At 40.1% G+C, this 16,664-nt stretch overlaps 1 protein-coding gene across 4 annotated transcripts in view; it reads left to right on the top strand.

The window, feature by feature from the left end:
* Positions 1 to 16,664, top strand: part of LOC128380395 (rab GTPase-activating protein 1) — a 75,933-nt gene that overhangs the window by 2,451 nt on the left and 56,818 nt on the right. For 2 of the 4 annotated variants that reach the window (XR_008323485.1, XM_053340200.1), the window contains exons 2-6: positions 9,200 to 9,435; positions 11,492 to 11,521; positions 12,816 to 13,074; positions 13,496 to 13,709; positions 13,817 to 13,991. Coding sequence is in view for 3 of the 4 variants with exons in the window: in XM_053340200.1 (XP_053196175.1) it covers positions 9,283 to 9,435; positions 11,492 to 11,521; positions 12,816 to 13,074; positions 13,496 to 13,709; positions 13,817 to 13,991 (831 nt within the window). In the remaining variant the exon portion in view is untranslated. Of the gene's footprint in view, positions 1 to 9,199; positions 9,436 to 11,298; positions 11,341 to 11,491; positions 11,522 to 12,815; positions 13,075 to 13,495; positions 13,710 to 13,816; positions 13,992 to 16,664 lie in introns of those variants that run through there. The other 2 variants (XM_053340202.1, XM_053340201.1) reach the window with 2 other exon arrangements.

Here is a 16,664-nt window from a genome sequence, read left to right as displayed (position 1 = left end):
TTAGAGCTGAGCCCTGAATGCTCTGAAATCCTAACAGCGCCCCTCATATGCACCTGTCATTTGGGGTGCTGGTGGAAACTGAAAGGGGGGAGGGAGGGGAGAGGCTGGCATGAACTGTGGATTAGTGCTTCCTTGCAGTTGCTGTGGATGAAAGAAGATTGCATGAGATTGAAAGTGTAAAATTATATTTCATGGCTAAGACATTTTTGTTGCAACACCAGCTAACATCTGCAACATTTCCTCGAAGCACAAACGTTGACTCAACATAAATCCCAGTTTCATAGCATCGACAGTGAGTGTTGAGGAGATACTGGATTTTTTTTTTTTTTTTCGGTGGCTCAAGACAATGTGTGTTGGTATTCGCACCCTGCTCTACAACTTCAAAATTAAGTGTGCCATTTGCTGATTCAGCTCTTTGTCTGAGCTGCTGAGTTGGCTGTTTAAGCCAGAGGGTTAGCTGTCAATTTAAGAAACTTGAATGTAGCTGCGTCACGTGGTATTGTACTACAGCAGATAAGAGCACTGTATTTCAGATTATCGTTGAGGATGTTCTGTGGAGTCTTGTGGAGATGTCCGGGGCTTGATTTAGTGAAGCATCAATTATGGGACATTGATGATGATCCTTGTGATTTACACAACTTCATATGTAAAAGCTAAAGCTGTCTCTGTCATCTTTAAAACAAGCTGCAAGTTATATTCATTCATTTTCTTATTTTTTTTCCTGATTGGACCAATATTATGAATCACAGATTGTTCATTAGTTATTTTTTAACATTTCAAAGTTTTGATTCGATGGAAAGACTATTAGATCGTCTTTAGGGCTGGTTTTCAGAGTTCATGATTCGGTGGATCAGTAATATTCAATTTAGACGCTTCCTGACCGACTACAGCAGCAAACACTTTATTTATGACTCCCCATAAATGTATTTTCACCCATACCCCACAGCCAGGCCCTTTTGAATTGTAAAAGTGAACCAGTGATGTGTTCAGGGAGTAAAAAATCAGGCTGTTATGACTTCAAAAGAAGAAAACCATCCAATATGTAATAAAAAAAGCCGAGATGAAAAAGAAAATGATTTATTACATAATGTGATTGTGGTTATTTGGTGTTTTGAGAGTTAGATATGTATTATAAAAAAACTGCTGCTGACTTTTAACTGGTGACGAATGCTACTTTCACTTCTAATTTCTAAAAAGGACCAACACCCTTAACAACGTTTGTAGTTTGTAGATGGACCGTACACACACACACACACACACACACACACACACACACACAGACACACACACACACACAGACACTCTTGTCGGTATCGAGTTCCCTTAATAGGCCGCTGCTATATGAATATCTGTGTACATTGACACATTTTGCAGCTCTCTATGTCACAGTGGAAGTTGGTTTGTTGCAGCCAGCGCTTTTCTGAAGTCCTGCACTACGTGATGACTGTGTTCTTTCTTTTTTCTTTTCTTTTTTTGCCTCGATCATGTGAGTGTGTTTTGTTGTTCAGTGTGAGACATGATGCAGGAGTTTCATTCCTGGACAACTGGCAGCCAGAGCTCTGTTTTGATGTGAATTGATTATGAGACACTGACACAACACAAATAAGATGGAAATGAGAAACTGCGTGCGTGCGTGTGTGTGTGTGTGTGTGTGTGTCCTTGATTTGTATAATTTATAACCTGCTCACTCAGAGCTTTTCTTTCATTCCTCTCCTTCTTTCTTTCCTCTTTTGTATCGTACCTTGTGATTCACCTCGTCGTCTTCGAACCTTTTCTGTCTTTTCTCTCTCCTCTTTGCTCTCTCTCGCTGCCTTTTCTCCCCCTGCTATCTCTGCCTGGTTAAAATCACTGCTGTGAGGCGAGTCGAAAGGGACTGTGTTTGCAAGCCTGAATGCTCTCTGGCTGTGTCTGGCTGTGTCTTCCTCTCCCTCGTGAGGTGCACGCAGGGCCCAGCTGGCAGCCCAGAACAGCCCGTTCAGCTGAAGAGTGGTGGGGACAAAAAAAGAAAAGAAAGGCAGAGGTTTCCAGTGTGAACATTTTTACACATGGATTGACATAATAGATGCATTTTTTACAAATTCAGGCACTGTGCTTTTGATTTTAGTTAAGATGAACATTGAAGGGAGGTCACTGCTATCACTGATTGTTGTGTTCTCATGGGTCAGCTGATTCTGTAAAACTACAAACAAAACTACATCAGACAACTTGGTTTGCAATCCTAAAGAATGCATTTTAGTGCCTGATTTCATCTAATCACTGAATATGTACCTCTTTATCTCCCCTCCTTAAAAGACAAGCAAACATATTTGAAAAACTAGGTTCAACTAAACTTCATTTTCAAACCTGACAGAATAGACTCAGACCACTCTATATCACACTACAGTCACATTGTAACTCGTCGACCGTTTTTGAGAAACAAGCTTTTGAAGAGCGAACACCCTCAGGCATCACATGTGCATAAACGATGAAATAGAGCCGAAACAATTAATCAATCGATTGATTAATCAGCGACTATTTTGATAACAGTAGAATTACTGAGCTGTCTTCTCAGCTTGTTAAATGTGAGCGTTTGCTGCTTATCTTTGTAATATATGATCATAAATTGAATATCCTCAGTTTTTGGATGAGTGGTCATATATCATTTAAAAATAGCAACTTGATAATAATCTTATATTGTAAAATATTTGACCTCCATATGCTTTAAATATTAAAAAAATGTAATTGAAGAACTTTGTTTTTTTAATCTCCTGTGCTGAACGTCACTGAAGTAGAATTAAAAGATTTGGGTGTGCCGACTCTTCTTGTTCTTTCTGGACGTTGACTGGAGTTGCACACCCCACAACTCTCTCTTTTTGTCTTTGGTTGAACTTAATAAAAATCGCTTTTCTCCTCTAACATGTAGTGTAGACTCATCTTCCTTTTAGACCAGAGAAAATGGGTAATAAGTCAGAAGATGGCTATGAAACAAGATTTCAAACTAAATATTTAAATCAAAGAGTACAACAGACACAAGAAGTTGAGCTATAAAGAATAGAGATGTGGCTAGTAGGGAGGAATTGTGAGATAAAAAAATAAAGAAACAGAGAGAGACACGGCTCTGTCTCTGTACTCTAAAACAAGCTGGTGTTGTCGAATGTTTGATGCAAAAACTCACTTGAACAGAAGAAAATACACTCCAGAAATGTCCTTGAATGTAAGACATTTTTCAACCTGTTAAGCATTTACATAGTGGCACAGCCAGTAGTCTGATAGGCCATGGATTATGAGTTTTGTTGGAAGTAAACCAAGGCAGCGAAAAGATTGATAAGTGACTGTGTAGCTTGGCGGGAGCGGGCAGAGGGGACTGTTGCTGAGGCTGGGGAGGAAAACAGGGTGACAAGGCAACCATTATAAGACTGCTGGAGCTACCAGTTAATGGAGTAAGAGGTCTGTGTGTTCTCCACATGTGCGCTTGTGGGCTTATTTGTGTTTATGATACAGCTGCTTGTGTGTGTGTGTGTGTGTGTGTGTGTGTGTGTGTGTGTGTGTGTGTGTGTGTGTGTGTTTCTCTCTCTTCTGTTAATAAGACTGAAAAAGGCTGAGTTTTCAATGTTTGCCAAAATGAGTTATTAAAGTGAATCACCATCTTTCTCAGACACAAGTTATGAAATCTCAGCATCTAGTTTGTGGTGGCCTGAACATGTATTGGCAACTGTCTTAATCTCTTCTCTGACTATCTAAACAGTGCTTTACTAAAATGTACAGGTGTTTGTCTCCAGTCACAGCACAGCTTAGTTATTATTACTTTCATAACTGAAGTATGAGGACTCATGCTGGTAACATGGTAGCATCGGGTAAGCTTTGATTTGAAGGCATTATGTGAACAATCAGTCAATCAATCAAATCAAACTTTATTTATAAAGCACCTTTCATACAGGTTACTGTAGTTCAAAGTGCTTCACAGTTGATAAAAAGACAGAAGCAGTGTAGACCAGGGACAACATAGAGAGAAGGAATAAAAACGATGAGGGGACAAAACAAAGAACAAATTATAAAGAAAACGAAGAAGATATATTAGACCAATACTCACAAGATAAAAACAATGTTGAAAAAAATTAAATCAAGTAAAATATATAAGAGAAAAGAAGAAAAAAATAATTAAAAAAAATAAAGTTTATTAAAAGTTAGAATAAAAAACAGGGTTATAAAAAAGAATGAAGAAAGCCCAGACACTGCATTTTCCAATAACATTTTTATTATATAAGATATACAATACCAGCTTGTTTTGAGGGAGTCACTCTACATACTTTGATAAATGTATAAATGTACACAGCGCCTATCAATATTAACATTTAAATGAATGCAATAAAATGTTGGTAATTAGCATGATCAGCCACTGCGGCAGAACAAGACAAACAAAAGACTCTCTCTCACACACACACACACACGCACACAAAATGTAGAAAGTTCATCGACATGAAATCGGAGGGAAAAAGGACCACATTAATCACTCAGGGAGGACAAGTGTGCTAAAAATGGAAACACAGTCGCCTTTGAGCCAAAAGTAGAGTAAACATCTGCAAAGTCTCTTCAAGATTAAAAGCCTGCAGAGATAAGAAGGGATCGAGGAGTGATGCAACTGAATCAGATGCTCTTTTTCCCGTAGATTGTAACTGTGAGTTTACTGTTATTTATTAACTATACCCCTACAACCAGTGTTTTATAAGTATGAAGAAATATATGAAAAAACATCCACACTCCCCTCACAGGTGTTTAGTTGGAGCTATACTGGAAATTACGTGATGTCTCCAAACTACATGAAGCAATAACTCTGGCTGCGCTCCATTTAGCTGTGCTGTTATGCCAGTTGTTACGTAGTGCACCTGGCCCAGTAAAGGAAGTGGTTAAATGCTCCAGGTTCTGGTTTGTGGACTGCTAGTCTTGCTTCCTCTCAGCCTGGGATTTTATTTAGTGGTGTTGTCTTTTCATTGTCGTTGGTGTATTCTCTTTTTAGTGTCTTGGTTGTTATATATGTTATTAAATCTCATGGTTTTGGCAGTTCAAAAGGTGTAATTTTACTTTAGGTCCACTGTTGAGTATTGTTTGTTTTCTTGAATCTGAAATCTAAAATGTTGGCAGGCAGGACGGTACCCCTTTTGGGCTCAGACAGGAGACAGGACAAGTCGTGTGAAATATGCTTTGTCTGTGTCGTTTACAATGCCTTTGGTTCACATGGTATTTTGTTTACTTGCCACACAGAGCAGTTGAGACAAGTTGGCGTAAATGGCATGTGTTTTTTTTTATTGGTACCAAATTGAAATACAGTGGAAACTATGTCCAACCAACACAAACCGGCACCGTACTGGACTGGTCAGGTTTTGGCAACAAAACTATTAGGAGAGTGAGGAAGAGCTGACAGTCGAGTACAGTCTGTCCACACCCACACAGTCTCCAGAAGAGATCTAATCAGGCAACTGTGCCGGTAGACTATGGGTGCTTTTAGAAGAGTCGTTTTGCTGACTTTAGTTTTTAGGGGCGGGAGGATAAGATGCTTAATTGCTGCGGGGCAAGGCCTATATAACCATGTTATTTATGTGATCTATAACATGTTCTGTTCTGCAGTATTAAAGCAAATGCTGAAATATAAAGTTTTAATGAAATGTTCCCCACTATCTGACATTCAGTTAACTCTTACTGTACATACTGTTCAAATTCGGACTCATAATTAGCCTCTACACCAATTCACATTCATAAATTCCCCATCAGTCAATAAATAGACAAGATTCACAATCACTATTTTATGATCCAGGAGAACATTTGAACACATTTGAATTTTGAGTTTTGTATGTATCAAAATGAAAAAGAATGCATTTTATTTCCATTTTACATATACTGTGAGTCACATTAAGAAATGTCCAGCTAAAAGAAATGTGTATAGGGTGTTTTTACAGCTCTCAAATGTAAAAATGGGTAGAATGTGACCCTGAACAGTATGTAAGGGTTAAAGTCATCTCTATTCTCTTAAACTGGGGTCCTCCTGCCTGAACACAGCTAGATAAGCATGTTTTTTGCCCATTTATTTATAAAATACGTATCACATTTGTACACAGCTGCAGTCTAAAATCTGTTTTGAACACATTTGAGGATTTGGTTACTTCAATTGTAATTTAGTGGGATTCCCTTTTGGTTTTGGTACTTTTTTTGGTGGTGTGAAAGCTCTGTTTGTTAACGCTGCAGATCAAACACAGAGACAGCTTAAAAAGGTGGGTCTCGGTTCAGCTTTGTGTAATCTTTGATTGCTTATACGTGATTTTAGCTTGGATGCTAGAGCTCATCTTCTATTAAATCCATCTGTTGAATTGTTAAGAAGACAAATCTTCAATCTGTTTGAGATGTATATTGATGCGAGATTATTTGGTAACCATGGTAACGTATGAACGTACGTACTGGGATTATTTGATACAACAGAAAGTGAAAAGGAGGTTTAAACAGAGTTGTGTTGGGTTTGTGTTCTCCACAAATTTGAGCAGTTCCTCGTAAAAAAGTAAGTAAAACAATTTCCACTTATCATCATCATCATCATTCATGAGGTCCAGTCACAGTCTTTAATAAAGTTAAATAAATATATAGCATGCAGGATGACAGGCATCAAAACTAACCTAGAACCTACCAAGAACGTAAAGGCAACAATATATAGTTTTTTCTTCTTGACCAGATGTACCAAACTACAATTGTGAAAGCAACCTTTAAGTGAAATGATAATTGGTGCAAAGCTCAGCTGCGATGTGTAGTTTTATATTCTCATAATTTAACAGGCTTCAGATGGTACAGAGTGTTGCACCCCGTGACCCTGTCTTTCAACTTCAGTTTTGCAACACAAGTGAAAAACAACACACACAGGACCACAGTCTCTCATTTCCTCAGTTTGCTTCTAAAAGAGAAAGAGAACAAGTTTGAGTTGCTGCTTCATTTGACTCAGCTTGTGTACTATAGCCTAATAATAACATTCATATCAACTAAAAGTGTTATAAAACCTTCGAGTCACACAAAGATAGCCACTTACAGCTACTGTGGTTTATTCTCGGTCAGTGTAATAATGTTATCATAAGTAATGTTCATTATTAACTGCTTTGACCTTTCCACTGTTGACTCCCCCCCCCCCCCCCCCCACCCCCCAACCACCCATTACTTTTCCATTGTTGGACCTGCTTCAAAAAGGAAGGGTGGTTTTGACAGGAGAGCAAAGTGGAAGAAACAGTAACTGAAGTCTCTAGAAAAAGGCAAGAGGTCACCTGTAGAGGGGAGATAGGTGAGGAGCAAAAAGGAGCTTGAGAAAAATAGAAAATTGAAAGGAAGGAGATAGGAGAGAAGAGTAGTAAAAGGGGGGAAAAAAAGAAGAGTTGAGAAGGGAGACAGCCAGAAATAGCTCATCCTGGTCTTTTGTTGAACCTCTGCCAGAACTGTCTGTTGCACATTTCTTCCTGTGTTGGCTACAATGGCACCACCCTTTTTCAGTAGTTACTTCATGCCTCAACTGTAACGATGTTGAATTATTGATTAAAACAGCTCAAACAATGTTTACCTATCGTGGTCATACATAAACTTTAGAAATAGATTTTAAAAGTAAAAAGTGTTTTGTGCTGCTGTGAGCTGTCCTCACAAACGATTATACATTTATTTTTAATTCATCAGGCAGACAATGTGTGCTCGGGTTACGTTTGTGTGAATGGATCTTATGCTGTGCTGTAATGCTATTTCAGAGAGCAGATGATGGATGGATTGATGGAGAGGGCTGAACTGAAAGGCACAGCGGAAGATGAGATGATGATGATAGTGTGCAGTGTTTCCCACAGGATGTCAGCTTAGGTTATTTGTGGTTGTGATGGCGGGCCAGGAGAACAATCATGCCCATTCAGAGCATCATATTGTCTCTTGTGTGTTTAGGTAATGTAGTTTTGGTGTACTTGTCTGATGTGGTGCTGCAGGACCACAATTGAACAATTGAATCTTTGTATTGGGCAATACTGACATAGAACAGCTGGATGGTTGTAGAATTCGGCTCGTTCCTTACGTCTGCACTTTCATATGCATGTTTTCTTTCCAAAATGACACTTGCATCACCATGGCTTTGCATTGCATCAATCTACCTATCTTTTATTCTGCTGAGATACATACAATTTTAAACAAATTACCCACAGATTCTCTTTCTCTCCTTCTTGTCTGGCTTTTTTACTTACTTTTCTTTTGCATTTTCTGTTTTTTACGCTCCCTCTTTCTGGGTTTTGTAAAGCAGCCATCACGGTTTCCTTAAGCCAGTGTTTCCCCTATAAATTTTTGTAGCAGTGGTGCTGTGTGTCGGTAACCTAGCAACACTAGTGGGTTCTGGGGGTATGCTCCCCCGGAAGAAAAATGTGAAAAATAATAGGGCTGCAACTAACGATTATTTTGATAATCGAATAATCAGTCGATTATTTTTTTCGATTAATCGGAATCGGATTAATAAATATATTTTAAATTTCCACCCCTTCAAGAAGAACGCAGAGTTTGAATAGAACTACAACACTTGTTAATATAACATGACGAGTTAGAGTTGTTCGGACCACTTTTGGACTTGTTTGCCGAGACGTCTTACCCTCGTCTTTTGATCCGGTCCAGTCTTCTTCTTCTTCTTCTTCGTCGTCGTTGTCTTCTTCTTCTGGCCGACCAGGTGCATTAAGTGCGTCTTCTTTAGTTTTATTGGCAGAGTTACAATGCATAGTACCGCCACCTACTGCACCGGAATTGTAACGACAAGCTACATTCACAGACAGAGTCCCATTATAATGCTTTTATGAGCGAGGTCGAGCGAGCCAAAAGCCGAAAAATAAATGCCGCCACGAATAAATGAATGTGTGGGAAACACTGACTAGCTGCTAGCAACTTGTAATGAAATCAAGCAAGTGATCAACATAGTTAACCTCACGTTACTTCATCACAGTCATTTTTGTAGCTGAGAATCCAACACCGGCGGTACGCCGCTGCTGACTGTACATAGGGGAAACACTGCTTAAGATGTTCAAAAAGACCTCTAAAATCAGATAATTAATGGTTTCACAATTTCTTTAGAGGGTTAGTTTCCAAGTAGCCAGATTTCCAGTTGCATTAAAAGATGCTTTTCATGGATTTCATCACATCATGACTGTTTTCTTTTCTTTCTTTCTTTCTTTTGTTCTTTTTCTAGGTGATTTTGCTCATCATCTCCCACCGCTTCCTCCTCCCGTCTTCCATTCATGAGCAGCGTGGCTGAATTTAACAGCGGCAGCCATGGATGACAAGGGCTCGGTGGGGAAGATTAGCGTGTCTTCGGACTCAGTGTCCACTCTCAACAGTGAGGACTTTGTCCTTGTGTCCCGGCTGGGGGACGAGACACCCTCCTCCACTAATAATGGTAGTGATGACGAAAAGACAGGACTGAAGGTAAGGATGGTTGGGTATAGGTATGCACGGACCTAAAAAGGGAGAGAAGGGAGACTTCTGAGCTGTTCTGAGTCAAGCAAACAATGAGCTGCTGAGTATCATCACTCTGTTCCCCTTAGTTTGACATTTATGATAAGATGTTTCATACTATGAATATTGTGAGCATGCTCAGTACTGTAATAATCACAATCTGGTTCTAATCGCATAAGACAAAATAACAGCAACTGTAAAGCTATAATTATCTTGAGAATACCATCAGGATAACAGGTGGCTGTGGGCTAAATTGTGTCATAGAGTATTAGCAGCCTGTTTGAATAGTTAAAACTGATTCAGACGTGTATCTCAGGACGCACAGCAACATTTACCAAAACATCTTGATGCTCACTTTGTTATTATCATTATAACTTGTAGGTCTGGTGGTACAGTTCATACACACTCCATTTATAACTTACTGTGTTCATCACTCACCTGTCACTTCTTGCTCGTCTTTTTTTAGCACACAGTGGTTTTTTTTTAGATCACATGTATTATTCTCACACTCTAACCATTAAGGCTAACCATTTCATATTTTGCTTTCCCCCACAGTCTCAATCTCTACATCCTCCTCATAGTTGGTCTTAGGCCTGTGTGTTTTATCTGTCTTTTTAAAATTTCCTCCTTGTAGTAAAGAAGTCCTCACATCTTTGTCGATGTGCGTACATCACCATAAATAAACTGAAAGAACACTGTCACTGGCTTTTGTGCTCCCTTGAATGAGAAAGTGTCTGAACTTTTGACTGGTACTCTATCTCTCAAAGCTCTGTTAGCAATTTTCTATCAAGAATTGAATCTTTTTTAATGTGCCTCCACTGCACTGCACTGTCTGTATTATGAAGTGAGTATGATGTAGTGGACAAAGAAAGGCATCTACAATCACGTGTATTCAGGTGTAAGCTGAAAGTGTTAGACATGTCAGCTGATATGTTACCAGTTTGTTGAATGCTACTTAACTTTGGGAAAACGTCTCCCAGCCGCAGTGAATGAAATGCTTCTGTTATTGTACAGCATGTGTTATCCTAGCATGTCTGACATACAGTATGTGCTCTGCTATTCAGTTCAGTGCTTCAGTTAGCACTCACCCAGCAGTCAGATATTGGTTTACAGACAGTGTGATGATGCAGCTGCAAGTGCTTTGAACTCATTGTCAGGGAAAATAATGGTGTTTTGTGACTAGGGTGTGTCTCTCCACAAAGAGAATGAAGACTTTCTGAGGAAAGAAATGTAGCTAGCTACCAGGCACCATCCGGTTTGTATCCCTAATGGGTTCAGGTTACCTCCTCCTCTCCTCTCCTCCTCCTCTCCTCCTCCTCCTCCTCCTCTCCTCTCCTCTCCTCTCCTCTCCTCTCCTCTCCTCTCCTCTTCTCTTCTCTTCTCTTCTCTTCTCTTCTCTTCTCTTCTCTTCTCTTCTCTTCTCTTCTCTTCTCTTCTCTTCTCTTCTCTTCTCTTCTCTTCCCTTCTCTCCTCTCCTCTCCTCTCCTCTCCTCTCCTCTCCTCTCCTCTCCTCTCCTCTCCTCTCCTCTCCTCTCCTCTCCTCTCCTCTCCTCTCACTGGATTTACATAAGTAGTTGGCTCACAGGATCCATTAGTTTATATCATTACTGTACCTTTGCTGTGTTTCTTTGTCATGAAGGAATTGATGACGTGACTTTATAAAGGTACCACAAGATGGCGTCAGCAGAGCATGGGTGTTGTTTAAGATGAGAGAGTATGATTTAGCATATTACACATCGTTCTGCTAAAGGTTCACAGTTATTTTTATGGTAAACATAGTTAAGATGTCTGTTTTGTGCGCCTCAGTTGACTGCTTGCAGTTAGAAGGAAGAAAAGGGGTACCAGATATACAGCTGCTGTTCCCAGTATGCAGCGGTATGAAATCACTCCATTTACTTACACTTTTGGTCATCCGGATATCATGATTTGGTTTTCCGCCAACACACTCTTGTGCACATTTCCCTCCTAGTCAGCCCATCCAGTCAGAGAGGAGTCAGTGTTTCTAAACTTGTTGTTTGTTATGCAGGTGATTTCTGAGGAAGGGGTCAGCTTTAAGGTCAGTCTCTTCTCTCGCTATCTTTACTTTCCTCCTACTCTTCTCTCTGTATCAGTCTCTTGCTTGAATATATCAGTCTCTCTCTCTCTCTCTCTCTCTCTCTCTCTCTCTCTCTCTCTCTCTCTCTCTCTCTCTCTCTCTCTCTCTCTCTCTCTCTCTCTCTCTCTCTCTCTCTCTCTCTCTCTCTCTCTCTCTCTCTCTCTCTGTGATGTGATCCCGTGGTGATTCTGTCTGTGATTTGTGCTCTCTGTATTTTTGCTGGCTTTTGAGTGATGGCCCTAGCAAGCCTTTTCAACACCTAAGTTTTGATGATAGTTGTGATAGACATTCTCACATGTAGGATTGTGGTTGTACCTGTAAACTTGCCCAGGCTTTTAGCTATGCCTGTAAATCACAAGGGCCACTATAACTGCACGGTGACACAGTTATGTCAGATGTATGAACCTCAAAATAGAATTGAGAGCTGCTTTAACAACAGTTTATTTTGTCTTCAATGTCACTTAGAGTATTTGATATAGAAACGTAACCTGTAGTAACCATCCATCAAGGCATAGCTGTATACATGGAAGGCCTACTTGGAAAATTTAGCCTGAAATATTCAACCATAAAAGAATCACAAAGGTTGAACAATCAGATTCTGTATTCTTAATGGTAGTTTTATTTATTGGTCTGTACAGCAGTGCCATCTGCAGCTTAAATCTGCTCTCTATTCCTTAGCTGACATCAGTCTGCTGCCACATCAAGAAGGGAAACAGGGGGCTTTGCTGCCTCTTGTGGCTCTTCATTGTTTCTCCAGCCTTAAGCTTTCCCTTTATTTACTGTTTGGTCATTTTGAAACAGTTACAAGTAGTGTCAGCATAGTTTTTAAAAAAATTTATTGATACAGGTATTCCACAACTTAAACTGACTTACACACTAATCACTAATATTGGATGAAATGTAATGAGCACATATCTCTGACTGCTAAGATGAAACAAGGCATCTTTTCCTCTTTAAATACACTCTAATCACTTGAAATTAAAGATTGTTGTTAAAAGTGGAGCCGCTGCACATTTCTTGAAACTGAAAGAGAAAGAATTGGCTTAATTTTGATATGTTGGTGGGGCTGGTAATTACTACAGTAGGTTGTGTAACAAAATATGTTTTTGTGTTTTATCATGTGTGTCTGGTTCTAAATGTGCTGCTTTCTATGCTTGCTTTTGTTTCTGCTCCTTTGTGTGGCTGTGTGCACGTCTGTTTCTCTCTCTCTGTGTGTGTGTGGGTGTATGTGTGTTTCTGCTCCTCTGTGTGTCAGATTGTGGGGAATGGAAGTGAGCAGCAGCTCCAGAGGGAGTTAGAGGATGTCCTCATGGACCCGTCGGTAGCTGACACTGGGTTCGGACCAGAAACAGGAATGGACACCCTCGGTGGGGGCGACCATGGCCTTCTTCCCACTACAGCCTCACCTGTACCGCCAGGCTCTGACCCTCTAAGTGCACCCCCAGCCAAGGTGGAGATGGTACTCCCAGTTCAGACGGCTCAAGAGAGTGAGCTGAATGAGAGGTCGTATCGAGGTGAGCTATGATTTGTCTGTCTTATTTTTTTTTCTGGTGTCTGTCAAAGCTTACACAATGGCTTATATTTATAGATGTTTCTAATACACTAAGAGTAATATCACAGGTTTCTAAATCAAAGAATGTTATCCTTCCCAACATCCTTATTCACTTTCTATCATCTGTTCCCTGTATTCATCTATAACATGCATTTCAGTGATTGACACAACTGTTGTTCTGTTTAACTACCCACCTATTCTCCCCTCCATTTTTGCTTCACCTCATGTCTACACTGTAGAGGGCGAGTCAGTGTATCTCTAATGAGGACAGTGATATTGGTATACAATCATATAATTATAATGAGATTCATGAAATAATCAACTCCTTTGCCTTTCTGTTTGTTTCTTTTCGTTTCCTCTCTCAATCTGTTGACATGTTACAGCAGATGAATCATCATCAGATGGCAGTCCTAGCAGTCCCATCCCAGATGAGGACAGTGTTGTCTTCAGCCAGCTGACATATCTGGGGTGCGCCTCGGTCAACGCCCCACGCAGTGAGGTGGAGGCCCTCCGTATGATGAGCATCCTCAGAGGGCAGTGCCAAGTTCCCCTGGACGTCACGCTGTCTGTACCGGGTGTGTCAGAGGGCACTGTCAGGTAGGTGCAATATATGGGCCATTAGTTCCAGTTCATACAAACACATACTAATCTTATTTTGCAGCTATTGAATGTCAAACAGCAACATTTTCCTGATATTTTAACAGGTTGTTGGACCCCAACAGCAGTACAGAGATCTCCAACTACCCAATCTATAAGATTCTATTCTGTGTGCGAGGCCATGATGGCACACCAGAAAGCGACTGCTTTGCCTTCACTGAGAGCCACTACAATGCTGAGATCTTCAGGATCCATGTGTTCCGCTGCCAAATCCAAGAGGCGGTGAGAATTTAATCATTTATTGATTTATTTGTTTAACTTAATGTATACAGTGTATTAAACACTCCTCTTCATGATGAGGTTATGTAAACTTCACATACAGGAGACTTGCATATAAATAGTATGAGTACATGTTTGAGAAAACAAGTATGCACATGCATACTGATGTTTACTGAAGACACATACAAAATAACACATTAAAAAAACAAAAACAAACAACCAGTTACTAGCAGAGTTACTGCTATTCAGGAAGTGAACCAAAGGGGGAGCAATAACACCTCTTATAAACACTGCTCTCTGTCTCACATGACACTTTCTTCTCTCTTTATTTCACACTTTTTCCTTCTCATCTGCTCACGTTGCAGTACATACACATGTGTACACTCGTATATTGCCGACAGTGTTTGGGTTGACCTTGCCTGTTGAACTGCTGATTTCCCTGAGCCTGTCCCACAGGGTGCAGTGTCAGTGTGGGAGCTTCCTCAGTGGTCCCCAAGGGATTATGTCATGCACTGCAGGCTGCACCGCAATGCTCATGTCCACCATAAACAAACACAAAGCACAAAAAAAAATCCCTAAGCTATGGTCTAGGGAAGAGGATGTGTCAGTGCTTATATACAGTAGGTTCAGCAGATATAAAAGAAGTGGAGAGGGAATCCGCTCATGAAACTGGGTTAAAGTACTGCTTCAGTGTTCAGTGACCTGATTTCTCCTTCATGGAGGCACTCTCCTTCAATGTCACTAAGAGCCCTGAGACAGACGCCACTTTACCAGTCCCACATTATCCGACTAGCCAGCGCCCCAGACATCCACCCTTAATGCTCGCTCCCCTAAAACACCAATGCATGTGCACATAAACCAATAGTATTTCACCTCTTTTCTTCCTCTATCTCCTGATCTTTCCTCACTGTTTTCTCCCTCACAGTCTTCCTCTTGCACCTGTCACCCCCTTCCATTCAACCCCCCACCAACAAGCCAATCTACAGTGTTTTTTTCCCTCACATTGAAAATATTGGACTGGAGTGACTCAGCCAATTGGTTGCCTCCTCCCTCAGAAAATAAGCTGCTCTAGTCATATGCCTCACATCAGCCTCAGATCCACTATAAACAGCTCTTTAACGACAACAGTCTGCATTTATCCACAAAGATGTTTTTAATTATTTATTTGGGAATGAAGCAAGTACTTTCACTGACAAATGTTCATCTTTTTAAAATTCATTTTCTGATTGCATATCAACATGATCTGTGCTGAAGTAGCCTTGTGGCAGACCATCACAGCTGGATTGAAACCATTTACTGTCTTGTTTGCCTCAGCTGTCTAATTTGCCTTAAGCAAGTGACCCAATTATTTACTCAAATAGTTAAGACCATTTGCAGCATTCTTTACCCATAATATGAGAAGCACAATTCAGAAAGGGAAAAACTTGAGGCAAATCTATGTCCTTCTCTTATTAACGTATTACTATACAGTAAGTACTTCAAGCTTCGAATCATATGGATTTTTTGAGATTTTGAATCATTTTGTGGAACTCTTCATACATACTGTCCTATTTTATATTGTTTCGGCCAGACCTCCTAGTCAGGCCCCAAGGCTAGTTTCCTAACAATTCAGTCTCCTTGTGTTGATGGTGACAGAGGGTCCTGCTCAGTATTATATCCAACACCTCAATTTTAACATAAACTTCTTGCTCCCATCCAGAAAAGTACATCTACTGTAGTGCTGTTTGAATCAAACCTGGGTTGCTTCAATAGACTTTTTAGAAATCTATAGGTTTGGGCTCCTAACACAATTAAATCATGTGTTTGGAGAGATGAACACAGATTTGAGCATTGACAGAATACAGATCATTACTGTGACATCAATTAAAGTGTCACAATGCCTTATGTCAGTATGCACATGAAGATAAAACAGCCAAGTAAGAAATACGATTCCCTGGACAGAAAGTAAAAACAATAAAACAGGATACAAATTCCAGATCTTTAAGGGCTTCAGTCCAGAACTCTATATATAATTTCATTTCATATGAAATCTGAGGGAAGAAACAGTTATCATTTCCTCTGTAGTTTATATGACATGTTTTAAAATGTTGCATGCAGAAATGACCAGGGACAGAGCCTTTTGCAACCCAGCATCCTGGTAGAGCTCATTCCTACCACACACAGAGAATAAAACAACCATTTGGAGACATTCAAACGGGATCAGTTTTGAATCTAGCATTGAAGAGTACAGAACAACAATTCCTTTGTTCAGACTTTATAGTTTTACAAGTCCTAATTTCATAGATACAGGGGGTCCCCCCATCTAACCCTACTCATCTCCATCTCTTACAGCCAATTGTTTCCCAATAAATAAACCCCCTGCGATGCCCTAACATCCTTTAACTGTACTTGGAACAAAACAAAGGCATTGTGTAGAGGAGGCTAGAAGCGGCTTTATACTCTGGCCTTGAAAAAAAAGCAAACGAACATGGTTATTTATTGATAACAGCAGTTTCCCCACACCATCTCTCAGTCACTAACCCCCAAGTTCTGCTGCTTACCAGATTTAGAGGTGATCCAAAACCACATTGCTTTGGGCCTCTATATGGGGGAGAGCACTGTTTATTATCACACACACATGTCTATTTAGTCATAATTTTTTTCTTGACTAAATGAAAAGCTCACAAATCTAGAGTC

This window comes from Scomber japonicus, chromosome 19 (genome assembly GCF_027409825.1).
Source record: "Scomber japonicus isolate fScoJap1 chromosome 19, fScoJap1.pri, whole genome shotgun sequence".
NCBI classification, from domain to species: Eukaryota; Metazoa; Chordata; class Actinopteri; order Scombriformes; family Scombridae; genus Scomber; species Scomber japonicus.
The sequence above is the reverse complement of the archived record's forward strand: the minus strand, read 5'-3'. Positions and strand labels throughout refer to the sequence as shown.